Genomic DNA, 18,848 nt, shown 5'->3' with positions numbered 1-18,848 from the left:
ATGCAAAAGTTGACAAAAACACAATACTAGTTTGAAATATCAGTGCTATATACCACACCAACAGAAAAAAGAGTAAAAAAACACATAGCAATTAATACTGAAAAAGAATGTAACAAAATACAACATTTATTTGTGATGAATTTTCAGGGAAATAGGAATAGTGAACTTCCTCATCTTGGTAAGTAACATCCCCCTAATGCTAACATTCAGTGCTTTTACCTGGAACAAGGCAATATCATCCTTCATCACTCATATTCAACATCACACTGGAAGATTTAGCCAGTGCAATAAGGTAAGAAAAAGGATTTAGACTGGGAAGGAAGAAACAAAAATTATATGATGACTACATAGGAAAAAAAAGACTGCTACAAAGACAAAACAATACTTAAAACATGCAGAGAACAAATAATTGAGTTCAAAAGGTCACAGGATACAAGATCAACACACAAAAGCCACTTGCATTTCTCTATACTAGCAATGAACACACAGACATTGATACTAAAAATACTATGCCATTTATAACTGCTCAAAAATGAAATACATAGGTGTAACTCAAAAAATGCATAGAATTTATATGCTGAAAATTATAAAACTGATTAAAGAGATCAGAAATGATTTAAATAAGTGGAGAAACATACTATATTCATACTGTATTCATGGAAGACAACAGAGTAAAGATGTAAATTTTCTCCAAATTGATATACAGGTTTAATACAAATCCCATCAAAATCCCACAAATGACTTTGGTGCACATGGGAAAGATTATTCTAAAATTTCTATGGAAAAAGGAATAATAAACAACAAAATTTTGAAAAAGAATGAGGGGGCTGGGGTTGTAGCTCAGTGGTAGAGTGCTTGCCTACCACAAGTGAGGCACTGGGTTCTATCCTCAGCACCATAATTGTATATAATAAGATCGCGATGATTTAATACATTAAATAATATTAATGGAAGGTTAAAATTACTTCCTCCTTTGAATTAGTTTTGAACCTTTGTCAAAAATTATGCAAATTTGTGTGGGTTCCTTTCTTGATTCTAAATTCTGTTCCACTGTCCATTTTGCTTTCTTTCTACCAGTACCACATAGTCTTAATTATTGTTTCTTTATAACAAGTCTGAAATTTAATATACTGATTCCTCTCACCTCACTATTCCTTTTTAAAAAGTATTTTTAGTTGTAAATGGACACAACACCTTTATTTTATTTAATTTTAAGTAGTGCTTTTTTTATTTTTTTTAAATTATAGAACATTAGGATCCATTTTGACATAATTATAAAAGCCTTGAATATGATTTGCTCTAATTCAGTCCCTAGTACTTCCTCCTTCCCTCTCTCCTCCTTTCCCCTATTCCCTTCCTTCTACTCTACTGCTCCTTCTCCTATTTTGTTGTGTTTTTTTTTTTTTTTTTAAATAGTTTCTGTGGATATATATACTGGTGAGATTTAGTGTGATACATTCATATGTAGGAAAGTTAGGTCGGAGTCATTCTACCATTCTTCCCTTATCCCATCCCTCCCTCCTCCTCAATCCCCTTAGTCTACTCCGTATCTCTTTCTTCAATTTTGATGAAATTCTCCTCCATTTATTTCCTTTCTCTCTCTCCCCCTCTCCTTCTCTCTCTTCCCCTCTCTCTCCTTATTTTGGACTAGCTTCTGCATATCAAGAGAAAACATTAAACATTTGACTCCTTGAGTTTGGCTTATTTCACTTAGCATGATTGTCTCCAGTTCCATCCATTTACCTGCAAATGCCATAATTTCATTCTTTATAGCTGAACAATACTCCATTGGGTACATATGCCACATTTTATTTATCCATTCATCTGCTGAGGGGCACCTAAGTTGGTTCCATAGCTTGGCTATTGTGAATTGTGCTGCTATTAACATTGTTGTGGCTGTAGAGAATGATGATTTTAGATATTCTGGATATATGCCAAGGAGTGGGATAGCTGAGTTATATGGTGGTTCCATTATATATGGTGGCAGTACCATGCCATTTTTGTTACTATAGCTGTGTATATATATAATCTACCAGGGATTGAACCCAGGAGCACTTAACCACTGAGCCACATCCCCAGACCTTTTTGTACTTTATTTAGAGACATCCTCCTGTTTCAGTCTCCTGAGCTGCTGAAATTACAGGTGTGTACCATCACTCCCATGTAGGAAGTCATCCTTATCTAGCAGAATCAGATAAGGATGCGCCTCATGACACAGAGGCCTGACTTCTGGGAACTGGCAGGCATGGAGGTCTGTCCCAGATTGCCGGAAGGTATGCGGCACTGTGGGAGTGGTTCCCTGTCTGGTTCTAACATAGTTTCCTGAGCAAACTGGCTCCCCTAACTCCACCCCATCCTGTTATTACAGAAGAAGCCCCTCCCATTCCCAGCCCCTTTACCTGTGTGACTATAAATAAAAGAGAGTTGGGCTACTCCATGTTGTTAGAGGCCAGATGGGGTATGGCCCCATCTCGTCCACGTCCTCTCATTTAAAAAGAGTACTGGCTCTTGTGTGTTTATTGATTATATAAGTTTATGGGTAATTGAATGATTGATAGCCAGCATCGTCCTCTGGCATTTATCCCTTTTCTCATCCATGGGGGACACGGCAGAAACCCCCACATTCCCAGCTCTGTAGTATACTCTGAGGTCCAGTATTGTGATGCCTCCAGCATCACTCTTTTTGCTCAAGATTGCTTTGGCTTCTGGGTCTCTTATTTTTCCAAATGAATTTTAGAACTGCTTTTTCTAGATCTGTGAGGAATGTCATTGTATTCTGATGGGTATTGTATTGAGTCTGTATGATGCTTTTGGTAGTATGGCCATTTTGGTAATGTTAATTCTGCTTATCTAAGAACATGAGAGGTCTTTCCATCTTCTAGTGTCTTCTTCAATTTCTTTCTTCAGTGTATAGTTTTCACTGTAGAGGTCCTTCCCCTCCTTCATTAGATTAATTCCCAAGTTTTTTTTTTTTAGGTTATTGTAAATGGGATAGTTTTTTCTAATTTATCTTTCAGCATATTCATTATTGGAGTTTAGGAAAGTGATTGATTTACATGTGTTGATCTTCTATCCTGCTACTTTATTAAATTTGTTTATCAGCTCTAGAAATCTTCAGGTGGAGATTTTTTGGGGTCTTCTAAATATAGGATCACATTGTCAGTAAACAGATACATGAAGCTCTTCTTTTCTATTTGTATCCCTTTAATTCTCTTTTCTGATTGCTCTGGCTAGAGTTTCAAAGACTATTTTGAATAGATGTGGTGAGAGTAGACATCCTTGTCAAGTTCCCATTTTTAAACAAAATGCTTTCAGTCTTTCTCCATTCAGTATAATATTGGCCTTGGGTTTGTCATATGTAGCATTTATAATGTTGACGTAAGTTCCTTCTATCTCTAGTTTCTCTAGTGTTTTAAACATGATAAACATGAATGGGGCTGGACTTTGTCAAATGCTTTTCCAGCATCTATGAAGATAATCATGTGATTCCTATCCTTAACTCTATTTATGTGGTGAAATACTTTTATTGTTGAATCATCCTTGCATGAAACCCACTTGATCAAGGTACACTATCTTTTTAATGTGTTCTTCTATATGATTTGCCAATGTTCCATTAAGAATGTTTGCATCTATGTTCATCAAGGATATCAGCCCCAAGTTTTCTTTCCTTGATGTGTCTTTGTCTGGGTATCAAAGTGATACTGGCATCATAGAATAAATGTGGCAGTGTTCTCTCCTTTTCATGGAATAATCTGAGCAGTATTGGTATTAGTTGTTGTTTAAAGGTCTGGTAGAACTCATATGAGAATTCATCCTGTCCTCGGATATTTTTTGTTGTTGTTGTTGGAAGGCTTTTAATAACTGTTTCAATTTCATTGCTTGATATTAATCTGTTTAAGTTTTCTCCATCCTCATAGTTCAATTTGAGTAGGTCCTGTATCTCTAGGAATCTGTCAATATCTTCAAGATTTTCTAGTTTGTTGAAGTATAAATTTTCAAAATAGTTTCTGATGATCCTCTGGATTTCAGTAGTGTCTGGGGTGATATTTCCTTTTTCATCTCTAATTTTATTAATTTGAGTTTTCTCTTTCTTTTGGTTAGTTTGGCTAAGGATTTACCAATACTATTTAGCTTTTAAAACAACAAATCTTTGTTTCATTGATCCTTTGGAATTATTTTTATTCTCAATTCAATTGATTTTAATTATTTCCTATCTTCTACTGATTATTATATAATTCTATATAATAATATTCATTGCTTAATATATGTTAAATAAGATTAATGTGTAAGGTTAAAATTAAGATGAATATATATTAAATAAATTTAACACCTAGGATTAAGATTATTGTATAATAATCCAATATAAAAATAATTCTATAAATACTGAAACTTGTTTTGATCTTTCAATTGAACTTTATATGTCAACTGTCAACAAAGATATTTTAATAACAAAGCAGTCAATTACCTGAACTGCAAAACAATAAAAAATAAAATTAAAAATGAAATGTAAATAACAACTGCAGTGGTTTGAAAAGAGTGCTGAGAACGGGTCAGCCTGTTTAGAAATCGATCCTATATTACTTTCTCTTAATACATTTCCTTACACACTGGGAATTCAAAATTGTTCCATTTACCTTGTTAGAATAACAAATTGAATGTGTGCTTTAAATAGCTGTGTGTTATTTTTGGAATTCTGATTTAGTAGTGGCATCTGAGGAACAGCCAGGTCCTTGGAGGAACCTGTCTCCACACTTAGGAAGGGAAAGCTGAGCGTAGGACTCCCTTGTTCAGTGGACTGTGGGGGTGGCAGAGGAGGAAGCCCCAGGACCTGCTGAAGGCAACTGTCAGATACTTCTCACCACTGTACTCTCCAGCTGAGACAGGCACAGATCCCAAGGCCAAACCCCCAGGCTGGGGCTGTGAATACACCTGAGGACCCAGGTGGCCTTGGTGGAACTGTCCTTTTAGCCTGCATCACTAACATCTCCACAGTGAAGGAAGGCAGAGCTCATGCCTAGGGACCTGGTTATTCTTTCCCAAAATTAACACGTGAACTCCCCCAGTCCGTTGCCTGAATGGCACCCGTGGGCTCCCACCTCCCTGCCTCTACCTGGCAAACTCTTACACATCCTTTAAACCTCTGATCATACTCCTCCACACAGCACACCCCCACAGGGGGCGTATGCTGCCAGCATCTGTGCCAGGTGCTTGCTATGGAAGTCTGTGTATCAGCACCTGGGACCCTCTTTGGACACCCCCTTCTGGGTTTCAGTCATAGAGCTGTGGTTTCAGTGAGTCCGGGGTAGGGTCTGATCTTCTGCATTTCTCACCAGTGCCTGTGGTAGCTGAGGACCACATCAGGGTGACACTGCCCAGCTGATTCCCCACAGGTAGGGCACATCTTCCCAGGTAACTCAGAACACTCAGTCAGGGGCTTGTGGGAGGTGACGCTGGAGGCTAAGATCCAAATGCAGAGGGAAAATGGAAATGAAAGTGCCTGGAGGAGGCAGGGGAATTGGCTCTCCACCACAGGAGTGGCAGCACAGCTGGGTCCATCTGCATCTCCCCTACCCTCACACACCAGACCCTCAGCCTTCTGTCCAGCCAGACTGCCAAAAGTTTGCTGAGCCAACTCCCTGGAGGCTGTCATACTGACCACCTGCACTGCCCAAGACCCACCTGTACCCCACCACAGACTTGTACCTGGGGATTGACTTTTCTCCTTGGCCCAGTCAGAGCCTCCTTGATTCTTAGAACTGGTCATTTCCAGAAGCTTCTCCATGGCTGGAGGAACCAGCTAGGTAATCCTCTCTCTGCCCCAGGTCTGGCAAGCAACCTCAGCCACTGTCCTCTACCTATCCTGCTGACTGAGGCCAGCCACTTCTCTTCTCACAACAGTTCTAAGCTAGACATGCCCAAAGGGCAAGGTCTGTTACCCACTGTCCTCACTCCATCCCTCACCCCTTACCCAGGCTCACTTCCAAGGTTACCAACCATGGCTGTGTGAGATCTGAAGAGGGAGAGGCCCAGGAGAGCTGGGCCAAGGAGACCAGAGGATGAATCCTCCCCAGATCACATCTGTTCATGGCCCACCTATGTTCATGACTCCACCTCTACCAATCACTGTGCCAGGTAAGAAAATCAACACCAAGAGAAACCAAAAAGAGCTTGGAAACACCAAGAATAATCCTTTTTAAAGTTCTTGGAGTGCTGAGAAAGGACATCTCCCTCAGTGGGGACAGCAGGACTAAGTGGGGCGCAGGGTGCCCTGGGCTGAGAGGAGGAAATGCTGCACTCCTGCCCACAACCATCCTGAGGAAGGGGCAAATCTGTACTCAGGCCTGGTGGGTCCCGGGCCCTGGGATGGCCAATGAGCTGTCACCATTCATCTGAAGCAAGCAGAGAGCCTGCTCAGGTTCCTCCTCCTCCTGCTGCCACCATGCAGCACATCCCAGGTCAGAGCAGGAGGGATGGGGAAGAATCAACAGAAAGGGGCTAGTCTTCAGCCAAAGCTGTTCTCCAACAGCTGCACAGGAGCCAAGACTTGCTCCTTCTCTTTGTGTCTGGCCATCTAGGGACAAGAACAGGTACTCTGCACTCCACCCATACCCAGGGCTCAGAGCCAGCAGCTCCTCATTCTTGGATCGTGTACTTAACTTTTACATGACATAAGAGTATCATGTGGCTTAGTGCATATTGTGGATGGAATTTCTCCCTCCCTCAAATTTATAGGTTGAATTCCAACCCCCATATTTGGAGACAGGGCCTTTAAGAAAGTAATTAAGTTAAAATGAGGTCACTGGAGTGGGCCTTAATCCAGTCTGACTGGTGAAGAGATTTGGACACAGATCCCCAGTATGTGCACAAAGGGAAGACAAGAAGGTGGCTATTTGCAGGCCAAGGAGAGAGACCCGAGTCCTGTAGCTCAAAGAACCCTTCTTCCCCAGCCACACCATGGCTCTGTTAGGCTAGAGGCTCCTATGTCTTGGCTCTGACACCAAGAGACCTGTCCAAGGGACAGCACATTGGCCACCACCTCCAACTGCCACATAGGCTTCAGACAAATGAGAACAGAAAAGGTGGATGGCTGGGGTCCCCACAAACCTCCTTGCCTAGAAACCAAGGCTTCTGGTCTCTTCCTGACAATGTAGAGCCCCCCCACAGAAGGACAAGGAAGTGACACTGGGTCCCCGTGGCTTCTGCAGGACCGCTTCTAAAGCACGAGTGGCAGAAACAATGTGGCAAGACTGATCACAGAGCAGCAAGGGGTCACTGGAAGGCTGTGGAGTCTGAAGACCGCTGGACAGTCCTGCTGCAAGACTTAGTGCTCAGTGTGTAGACAACATGCTGCATCCTGGCTGCAGGAGGGTGTCCCAGCACACCCCTGCTGACTACCTCAGGTAGGAAGAATGCTGGGCAGGGACTGCTCAAAAGAGTGGTGATGGAGGTGGTCACCTCCCCATTCAGGAAACTGACCAGGAATCAGGAGATCTAAGACCAACCCAAGTCAATAGTTTTCTGGGGCCACTGGGAACTCAGTTCCACTTGCACAGTGTTCTGGCTACTGTGGGACTAACTACACAAGAGAGTCAGGTCATTGCCCCAACCAAGTGGCACACCTGCCCCTCTCTCCTAGAGCCCAATGCATTAGCAACACCAATAGGGGACAAGCAGCCCAGGGACTCCCTTCCAGTCCACTCAGGCACAAAGCCTGCGAGGGGCCACTAATGAAAACTGGGCAGGTAAACAGGCTTGTTTCATCTGAGCTTCCTGTTAGATCTGAGTCCCCCAGCTCAAGCAAAGTCCCACTGAGCTCAGACAATCAGTTTCCAATCCTGCACATGATCCAGTTGGAATAATATCTTCCTCAAAGTTGTATAAAACTCATCTGCAGGCCAAGCGTGGTAGTGTACAATTATAATCCCAGCAGCTTGGGAGACTGAGGCAGGAGAATCTTGAGTTCGAAGTGAGCCTCAGCAATTTAGTGAGGCCCTAAGCAACTTAGCAAGACCCTGTTAAAATAAACATTAAAAATGGGGGTGGGGTTGGGATTGCGGATATGGCTCAGTGGTTAAGCATTCCTGGATTTGATCCCTGATAGAAGAGAGAGAGAGACAGCTCATTTGCAAACCCTTCAGGGCCTGCTGTCTACATTTTGGTAAGCCTATAAAAGGACTGAGTCAGTATTTTTGATGGTTCTAAGATTTTCCAGGCTTTCTTTTTCTTTTCAGATCATGTTTGGCAACTGACACGTTTCTGGGAATTTGTCCATTCTGTCTAAGTTTTCAAATATGCAGGCAAAAGGTTATTCTTAGCATCTCCCTATTATCTATTTTGGGTCACTGCTTTGTCTGCAGCCAGCCCCTTCTCGTCCCTCATACCATTCATGTGTGCCAGCTCTCTTTCTTCTTGATCGGTGTCTCTCAGGTTTTTCTCTTTCTAAGAATCCACTTCTGACATTTCTGTTCGGAAACAGCAAGAGCCCTGCTAGAATCTTCACACCCCTCTGGAACATTTAACTCAGTTTTCTGTAAACTATACCTGAATGAGCCTCTGTGTGCTGAGGAGGACCAGACACAAAGGGAGATGCAGGGGTGGGCCTGGGTTCTGCCCCACCTCCACTTTGTTATTTGCTCATTATCTTTCCCAAAGTGTTTAAAAATCTGGGCTTAGATTAATAAAACCAAAAAAACTCCTTACACTCTGAACAATGAGGCAGAGGCCTGGCCATTTAACAGATGCCTCTTAATTTTAAAGAGATTCAACCACTTGGGACAAGAACATTTTTGCACTGTACTTTCTATTCCACCCAGGCCCCATAGGTAAGGATACCCCTTTATTCTGTTCCTTTATTTTGTTGGGAGGAGGGGACATTTTAGCATATCCAAATCCCTCCCAAAGGAATCAGCCTCAGCCCTGCTAATAATTCAGGTAACTTTTCTCAGGAGTAAAGAACTTTCTAGAAGCACAATAAGTGGTACAATGTAACAGAAGAGCCCCTGCCCCACCCTCCCTCCCATCTCTTCCTGTGCTATGGGCTGCTTCAAAAAGTCCAGTTAAGGTGGGAAGAGCAACTCCAACGTTCCTCCAACACAAGCGTGCAAACCTGAGTTCTCTGAGGAAGCCATCTTTATGTTAAAGACCCTGTGGAATATTTGATCCTGACTGAGCAGAGCATGGTGACTGTGAAGAGATGGATTGTTACAGGTTGAGAACCAAAATTATCTTGGGCTATCTTAGGGCCTTTAGAAAGAGTCATTTACTTGTAACCTTTGTACATGGCTTAACCTCCAAATGACAATTAGATAAATCTCTTGAAATATATATCACTAGGCTTAGCAGCCCTCCAGCATCCCCAACCCCAAATCTAAGAATGCTATAACATCTGAAACCTATGGAAGAAATTCCCCCCTTTGCTGAAGCCCACCTACCTACTGCCCCCACCAAAAGATTTATGGAATGTAATTTATTCATGGCCTTCTTTGATCATAAAAGTTCCACAAAACCTCTTTCATTAGAGAACACATCATTCAGGGTAACTCAAATGTGTCTTTCTGGACCAGGATCACTCACATTTGCCTCTGAATAGACTATTTTCTCATTGTCTTTAAAGCGGTGTTGTTATTTTATGTTGACGAATGTTGGTGGAGGGCTCACGGCCTGAAATGACATAAGAATTTGGGCCTAAACACCTCAGCAGATGAAGGGCTGGACCCCAACACAGCCTGGCTGAAGGCAAGGCAGCCACACGGCTGTCAGCATAAACAATGGAGGGCAAAGGTTCCTGATGGTTGTATCAAACATGCCTCTCTTCATGGCAATGCTGAAAAAATGAGCAAAAAGTATAGCACCAGACGCAGTCCTGGCTGGTAATTTCCAACATGTCAGCATCACCCCGGGCTCTTGGAGGTTCTCACCAAGGCCTAAGGTGCAGCAAGCAACAACAATTCCAGCATGGGGTCAAGGGATCCAATCTGTAAACAGAGTGAAGAAGGGCTGAGGCCTTGTGACCTCCATTTGCAGTTCTTACCAGCAGCACTGGGCCAGGCCACTGCTGTCTCAGTGGTTCTCATCTGTTCTATCAAATCCCTGGGACAGGACAAGGGAGTTTTAATGCGGGAGTTTGCATCTCAGAACAACCGCCCCTTGCTCTCCCCCTGGCAGGCACAGGTGGTTAGTGCTGGCTGCAGAAGCACAGCCAGGCTGAGGCACATCCCTGGGAGGAGTGCTCTTCTTCTATTTGATGAAGGGTCTCAGGTCTAATTCCTAGACCCTTGATTCATTTTGAGTTGAGTTTTGTACCGGGTGAGAGATAGGGGTTTAATTTCATTTTACTGCATATGGATTTCCAGTTTTGCCAGCACCATTTGTTGAAGAGGCTATCTTATCTCCATTGTAAATTTTTGGCACCTTTGTCTAGTATGAGATAACTGTATTTATGTGGGTTTGTCTCCGTGTCTTCTATCCTATACCATTGGTCTACCTGTCTATTTCGGTGTCAATACCATGCCATTTTTGTTACTATTGCTCTATAGTAGAGTTTAAGGTCTAGTATTGTGATACCTCCTGCATCACTCTTCCTGCTCAGAATTGCTTTGGCTATTCTGAGTCTTTTGTTCTTCCAGATGAATTTCATGATTGCTTTCTCTATTTCTATGAGAAATGTCATTGGGATTTTAATTGGAATTACGTTAAACCTGTATAGCACCTTTGGAAGTATGGCCATTTTGACAATATTAATACTGCCTAACCAAGAACACGGGAGATCTTTCCATCTTCTAAGGTCTTCTTCAATGTCTTTCTTTAATGTTCTGTACTTTTCATTGTAGAGGTCTTTCACCTCTTTGGTTAGAGGAGTGCTCTTCTTTGTGAACTGAGCACAGCCCTTTTTCTGCCAGGCACCCTGAGCTACACACTTATCCCCAGGGAAGGGAGAAAAGAAGCCCCCAAGTTCCCCCAGTGCAGTTGCTCCCCTGCCTTCAGGTTCTCATAGGTGCACTGACTCCCAACATGTCCAGATGCCTCTGTCCCACTAGTGTCAGGCAGGGGTCCTTTTATAGGGCCTAGCAGCCATACAGCCACTGAGAGAAAAGTCATCCCACAGAAGAGACACTCGGGACCAGACCTACTTCCTGATCCACCTTTAGGGCTACCTTGCTCCAGATGAGGCCACCAAAGGCCCCAAAAGCACCACACACAGAGCACCCAGCTGGGCTCTCTGCCCATGCTGCTTCCCTGAGTCTCAACCTACTCAGGCCTCACCTTCTCGTCCCTCTGAACTCTGTCCTACATCTCACCTCCTGCACAGACACAGACCCCTCCCAGGACTGGGATCCATTGCCTAGATCTTCCAGGACCCAAGTGCAATCCCAGATGCCCTCCCAGAAGCAGGGTGAGTTCCACTTTGAGGCAACAGAGAAAACCATGAAGGAAACTATAAACACCAAGGACTGAATTTCCATACAAAGAAAAGCCAAAATGGATTGGGGAAGCACAGGGCTGTGGACAGAGCGTCACCTCTCTGTTATAGGAAGAGCTGTGTACCCAGCTCCTATGAGAGTCAAGTGCACAATTCACAGAGAAATAAGACCATGAGCAGGAGGTGGCAAGGATGGCACCAGTAATGAGAGGGACAGGATGAGCAGGAGGGGCCACAGTCCAACACAGAGAGAGACAGAGACAAACAGACACAGAGAGCAGGATAGGGAGATGAGACGGGAGATACACAGAGAAACAGAGATGGAGACAGGGAGAGACTGAGAGAGAAGGATATGAAGAAACAGAGAGAGAAATACAGGGATATGCAGGGGCAGAGACAGGGAGAGAGAGACAGAGACAAAGAGAAGGAAATGGAGAGGCAGAGATAGGGAGAGAGATAGAGACAAAAAGAAGAAAGATTCAGAGAGAGGGGTATGAAGAAAGAGAGAGAAAGAGAAACAGGGAAATGCAGGAGCAGAGATGGAGAGACAGAGACAAAGATGCAAAGAAACAGAGACAGGGAGACAGAAACAGAGAGAGAGAGAGAGAGAGAGAGAAAGGGAAGGAGAGAGAAAGACAGAAAGAGAGAGAGAATGGGAGGCAGGAAAGGGGGTGGGAAAGACAATCAGACTCCACACCGAACACTGCTGGCTGCTCACCAGAACCCAACCCTCCCTGGGCCTGGGCCTGTCTTTCCCACCCTCAGGCTGGTAAGGGCATGATATCTGCATTTTTAACAGGCTCCCTCAGGCTGCTGATGGCATGGCCCACACAGAGAACTAGCCTTTCAGGGAGGACAGTGTAATCAGATACTACTTCTTAAAGATATAAAGGAGTAACGCTCAGGAACTTGGGAGAGCAGCAGGTCATAATCACTCACCTAACGATGTAACTGAAAGAATATTTCAAATCTAGATGAATACAGATGTGCAAGAAGAAAAACGTTTTGAAAGCATGGCATCTAAATATCGGAAGCTCAGAACACTAGAGCATATGCACTAAGGCGAAGAAGAAACTTGATTCAAATCACATTTATAATGCAAGTGGGTACACCTATGCAAACTGTGAGGTCATGTAGAAAATAAAATTCCATATGCCAAGATGACAATACGTGAGAAAAGAATACACATAAAGACAAAACGTTGAAAAGAAGGGCATTCAGCTGGATTAATGGGACTGGGTGACATTTACCATTTTGAAATTTCCTGCCTGAGTCTAGTCTTCCTCATCTGTAGAGCTAAGAAATAAACCCTTGCTCCCAGGACTGCTAGAAAACGAAGTAAAGCTACACCTTCAAGCAGCAATGGCTAGAGGAGTTTATTGCAGCACTATTCACAATAGCTAAGATATGGAATCAGCCTAGGTGCCCACCCACAGATGAATGAATAAAGAAAATGTGGACAATGGAGTACTACTGAGCTATAAAGAAGAATGAAATGCTGTCATTTGCAGCAAAATGGATGGACATTGAGTGAAAAGATGCAGCTGTTTTTGAAAGACAACTGCAGGATGATCTCTCTCATATGTGGAAGCTAAAAAAGTCAGCCTGAACATAGCAGAGTAATTACCAGAGGCAGGGAGGATGGACAGAGATTGGGCAATGGGTACTGAAACAAAGTTAGATAGAAGGGGTAGGTTCTGGTGTACCACAGCACAGTGGAGTGATTACATTTCACAACTTGTTATACATTTTACAAAGACCTAGTAGAGAGTAACTCAAAGGCTCCCAACATAAAGAAGTGACAAGAAGGAGAAATGCTAACTATCCTGATGGAATCGGCGCTGCTGCATGCACATGTTGAAATGTCACACTGAACTCCATTGATAAGTATATTCGATTAAGATGTTAATCAAAAAATTAATTTAAAAATAAATAAATAAAAACAAAATGATTTAAAGGGGTACGAGAAGATTTTTTTAAATAAAAAAAAAGAACACACTGGGAGGCAAGCAAAAGTCAGAAAGAAATGAAAATTGACAAAAGAGAGGAAGTAGGAAAGGAAGGTATTGAAAAGGAGATGGCAGGGGATCAGAGAAAAAGAAAAGGATGGTTCAGAAATACACGCAAGGATGACCCACAAAAGAGCCTGCTTTCTCCAGCACTGCAGAGGATATCATTTAAGGGAAAAACAGGGTTTCTAAGGATTCACTTCTGGAATCTCACAGAGGAACTAAAAACAGGGTCAAGCATTTCTTAGAAAGTACCAAGAAGATATTGCTACCAGTGTGATGAACTCTGGCCAAATGCTCAGGACACAGTCTCAGAAGATGCACAATTTACACACATATGCACACACATATAGTATATAACACACACACATATATGTACACAGATCCCACATACCCATAGAGAGATACATGTACTCGTACACATGCAGCCGCATAGACATACAGACATGCATAGATATGCACATGACATATGAACACACACAGTCAGATTGACATATGTGTGCATATGTGTACAAAGGAAAATGTGCACATATCCATACATGCATATCCACAAGGATGCACGCACACATATACACACTGGTCCATGCACATGTCCAAACACACAATCTAAATGTACATGTGATCTATTCCTCAATTATATTCAACTTTTACCAGAAATAGTAGGCTTCATTACAAGGCATATATATGAAAAAAATGATTGTGCATGTATTTAAATTTACAGTAAGTATAATAATATTTACAACAAAAGTAGAATATAGTTGAGAACTAGATACTGTCTTCTCCCGCTGCCTTGACAACCACACAATTGAGACATTAGCACTGGTATGCAGAGGGTCTGTGAGCCCCCAGCTGGGAGAAATCTGGATCCTCCCAGTGCAGAAGCCATAATGCTCCAGACCTCACCCTGAATCACTTGGGTCACATTTACCTGGTCCACCTTGTGGGCAGAGCCCCATGCAAAAATACACAGTGCTGAACAACAGGGGGTGAGTGGGACTGAAGTGCAGCTTCCCTAAGCCTGTTTAATCTTGAGAACAGAGTGACAGTCATGCTGCCTCAGCAGGCCATAGTAAGGAGTCCCAAGGAAGGTGCTCAGGTCATACTAGGGAGCCTACCACTGTGACCACCAAGACTCCTGTATAGCTCCCAAGTATCCCCAGGAAAGGCAGCATGCCCAGGAATCAGCCAAGGCCAGAGTTGGTACATGCCTCAGCTCCTTGCCAAGGGGGTCCCTCAGGCCAGCAGCTCAGGACCAGCTGCACATTCACATTCACTTGCGTGTGACCAGGACCAGGTTCATCCTCCCAAGGCCAGGTGAACCGTTCCCAGCTGCATCAGGGAGATAATGCACCCAAATGCCACCCCCAATCACTATCCCATGGCTCCCAAGCAACTCGGCCCCTGTAGGAGCAGCAGGTTCAGGCTGCCCATCCATTAGATTCCTATAAAATATGGAGGGTGTCTCCTCCACAGCCCCACATGCCACACTTAACAATAAGAATTGTAGCCCCTGTCATCAAGAGGTAAACTGAGGCCGAGGGAGAAAAAAAGGTGGAGAGCTCCCTCCCCTCCATAACCACAGCTGCTTCCTGTTGGCTGACTGACCCAGGTTCCTGAAGCCCACACAGCCTGGCAGGACAGGGACAGGGACAGGCCAAAGGGTAGGTCCACCCTGCTCCCACTGACCTGTTTCTCGTTTTCATCCTCCAGCCGCAGCCGATCCTCAATGCAGCTCCGGGCCTGCAGAAAGGCCTTCCTCTGAGAGCGCTCAGTCAGGATCCGCACGAAGACGCCATACATGTTCACACCCACGAAGAGCAGGGCATTGGCGCCAAGCTGCAGGAAAAGCATAGATGCAGCATGTAGAAGCCATCCTTGGAGCATGCAGAGACTCCCTAACACCCCACATCCAGCCCCGTAACCACCACAGCCATCAGGGACCTCTGCAGTGCTGCCCACACATACCAGGAAGTAGGCTATGAGCTGATCAGGGGCAGGAAGTACACACTTTGTCCATCCAGGCTGATGGCACAGGCCAAAGCATGTCACAGAATTCAGTGGTATCCAAGTCTAACATTATGGGCTGAATTTTGCCCTGCCAAAATTCCTATGTTGAAGCCTTAGCCCATAGAATCTCAGAATGTGACAGTATTTGGAGCTGGGGTCTTTAAAGAGGTAACCAAGGTAAGATGAGGTCATTAGGGTGGGTCCTGATCTGATCTGACTAGTGAACTTATAAAGAGATTAAGACAAAGACACAGAGAAGGCCTCAGAGAGAAGATGCCATTTTACATACCAAGGGGAGAGGTCTCAGAAGCAGCCAACCCTGCCCACACATGGATCTTCTACTTCCAGCCTCCAGGACCGTAAGAAAGTAAATTTCTGTTATTTAAGACCTCACTCTGTGTCACTGTTATGACAGCCCCAGAAAAGTAATATACCTAGAAAATATGAATGTGAAGAGTGACTGTTCACAAAGACTGCAAGGAATGCTCCAGAAGGATTCAGGGAAAGCAAGTTGACAAAAATAAAACCCAGAATGTTGACTTGGCCATGAGGTAAATACCAACACAAGATAAGGAAACTGCATCCTAAGGTCTATCTCCTGTTCTCCCAGATCTTAAAGGCCCCGCTGAGGAGAATCCTGCAGAGGCCCAGCTCCAAGGCCTGCAATGATAGACAGTCCAAAAGGGATGCCCTGTGCTTTGGTTAAAAAAAGGACCCCAAGAATGCAGCTTGTATGATTTTCTGGCCCTGATTCAGCTCTAGTTGAGATCTTACAGGACTAAGAATGGAATTTCACAGGAACTGGCAATGCCAAAGAGGACTTCCCTGCCCGATCACACCCCCAGGCATGGTGGACTCAGGACTAGGCTCAGAACCCACACTACAGCCTTGATGGCTGCCCCAGCAGGATGCCTCATGTGGTCTGTCCCGAGTCTTGCACTCCATAGAGGCACCTCTCAAATGATACATAGGATGGTAGCCCTACCCACTGGCAGGGGATGCCCACCCTCTACCTAATATAGTTTATAAGCACTGTGTGAAACAAGGGTCTATCACCTGGCTGCAAAAGTGGACAATTTCTATGTCTGATTAAACCTGGCATTTCTACCTCCGCCCCAGGGAGTAGAAATCACAGTTTCCAAATGTCACTGCTTCTTACAGATTAGCCACAAAAACCCTGAGACACGACTGTGTGCCACACACTATTAAACAGAGAACAAATTTAACACAAACATAGTGGCACGTGGGGCAGGTGTCCACCAAGATAACTCTCAAGAGAAACAGGGAAGTTGCCCTGATTGGGTAGGAAGAACTATAGGGAAGGAGAACTGCAGGCGATTGACAGGATGCTGGGCCAGGGAGCAGGTGGGACAGCTGAGACAGGGTCAGGTCCACAGAAAGAAGACAGATTTAGGATATGGGCACCTTTGAACTTGAGGTGTATGAGATAACCTCTATTAAAGCAAATTAAAATGGGGACCAGGCCTAAAGACACCCTGAGCCAACAAAGACAGTCAGACCTCATAAGTGACCTTACCCTTGGCTTGATTTGCAAACACAGGCAAACCTTACCTTGAGCTGTTTCATGTGAACACCTATACTAAAAGAAAATAGAACATATGCTCAACCAACAGAAGTAGTCAATAAACAGCTTTGAGGAGCTTTCCAATGGTATAGATCAAATAAGCAACAGTATAACTGCCACAAGAATATTCCTTTATTTTGCTTCTTCAATCACCCTTAAATTCAATGCTTTGTTATCAGAACATTAACCCTCTACTGAGCTAGTATGCACGAGGACCTGAGTTTGGCCCCCAACACCAAAAAGAAAAAAAAAAATATTAAACCTCTTTCGGTTCAGTGTTTTCCAATTCATGACTTGCACCTGATGCAACTCTTTAAATTTTTATTGTGCTTCAATTTACTCTTTTACTCCTCAAATGATGTGCCCAAAGGCTGGAAATACAATCCTCTGGTCAACAGTCACATGCACTCTAGAAACACATTAGGGCATTCTCAAAGAGGTGACCAGAAGAGAGGACAAGAAATAAGAATCCACAGGCCCCACAGAATGGCCATCCTCTACAAGAACCTCGCCCTGCCACCCAAGAGCTGGTCCTTGCACAGCACAACCCTCCAGGGAAGTGAGGCATGTGCCCACTTCACGTGGGGCTAACATTCAACACCATACAATGCAGAGTTAGTTGGTTGTTCTTCCTGGATGTCAACACCCTGATCACAGCCTCCTCCAGCAGGACAGTAGGCAGGTGGTATTCGAGAGAGGGTCAAAGAGGGTGGAAAGACATCTGCTATGGTTTGGGTCTAAAATGACTCCCAAAGGCCATGTGTTAAAGACGTGGTTGCCAGCCTGTGGCACTATTGGGAGGTGGTGGAAACTTTGGGAAGTGGGGTCTGGTTGGAGGAGGTGTTCTTTGAAGGGTATACCTTGTGCCCCAGCCCCTTTCTGACAGTTTCAGCCTCCTCACTCCAGTCTGGGTTTCCTGGCTGCCGTTAGATGAGCAGCTTTATTTCACTACACCCTACCACCATGATGTTCTGCCTCACCATAGGCCCAGAAACAATGGAGCCAAGTGACCATAGACTGAAACCTTTGAAACCATGAGCCAAAATTAATCTTTCCTCCTCTAGGTTGATTTTCTCAGATATTTTATCAGAATGATCAAAAGTTGCCTAATGCAACACCCTATGATATGGTTCCTCCCAGGTCCCTGAACGTCATCATGGTGACACTGAAATCTCCATTATGACTCTGACAGTACAAAGTGACCCTGAACATCTCACCATGACCTGAACATCTGTGACCCTGAACATTCCCATGTGACCTTGAAAATTAACCTGTGACCCCAAGCAGTGCTCTGACCAGAACATCTCCATGCAATCTTGAACATTTCACTGTAATCTGAACATCACACTGTGATCCTGAATATCTCAATGTGACCTGAAAATTTTTCTATAACTCTGACATCTCCATGCCACCATGAACATCTGTGACCTTGAACATCTCCATATGTCACTATCACTTGGCATCTGCCTGTGACCCTGAACATCTTCATGTGACCTGAACATCTCATTGTGACTTGAACATATCCAATCAACCTTGAAAATGTCTCTGTAACCCTAACATCCCACTGTGACCCTGACATGCCATTGTGACCTGAACGTATCCACGCAACTCCCAACTTCTGTCTCACTGCAACCTAAATATTAGCCACTTCTCTTTTCTTTCCATACTTTTTATTGAGTTTCATCACAGAGTGGATGAGATTTAGACCCAACTTTTTCCATGAACATGACAGAGAGCATCTTAGAATGTGTTAGGTGCTCTGAATTGTTAACAAACACAAGATACTGCTGCATATGGATGTTTTCTTTCACATAGCCATGATCTTCCA

The 18,848-nt window shown here is 43.9% G+C and overlaps 1 protein-coding gene across 1 annotated transcript in view; it reads right to left on the bottom strand.

Moving 5' to 3' along the window:
- ADCY1 (adenylate cyclase 1) overlaps positions 1-18,848 on the bottom strand; it is a 148,271-nt gene that overhangs the window by 116,023 nt on the left and 13,400 nt on the right. The window contains exon 2 of the mRNA XM_079149904.1: positions 15,115-15,264. Within this exon, the coding sequence (XP_079006030.1) occupies positions 15,115-15,264 (150 nt within the window). The remainder of the gene's footprint in view (positions 1-15,114; positions 15,265-18,848) is intronic.

This window comes from Sciurus vulgaris (genome assembly GCF_902686455.1).
Source record: "Sciurus vulgaris genome assembly, chromosome: 8".
Taxonomy (NCBI): domain Eukaryota; kingdom Metazoa; phylum Chordata; class Mammalia; order Rodentia; family Sciuridae; genus Sciurus; species Sciurus vulgaris.
This window is presented reverse-complemented; position numbering and strand designations above follow the sequence as displayed.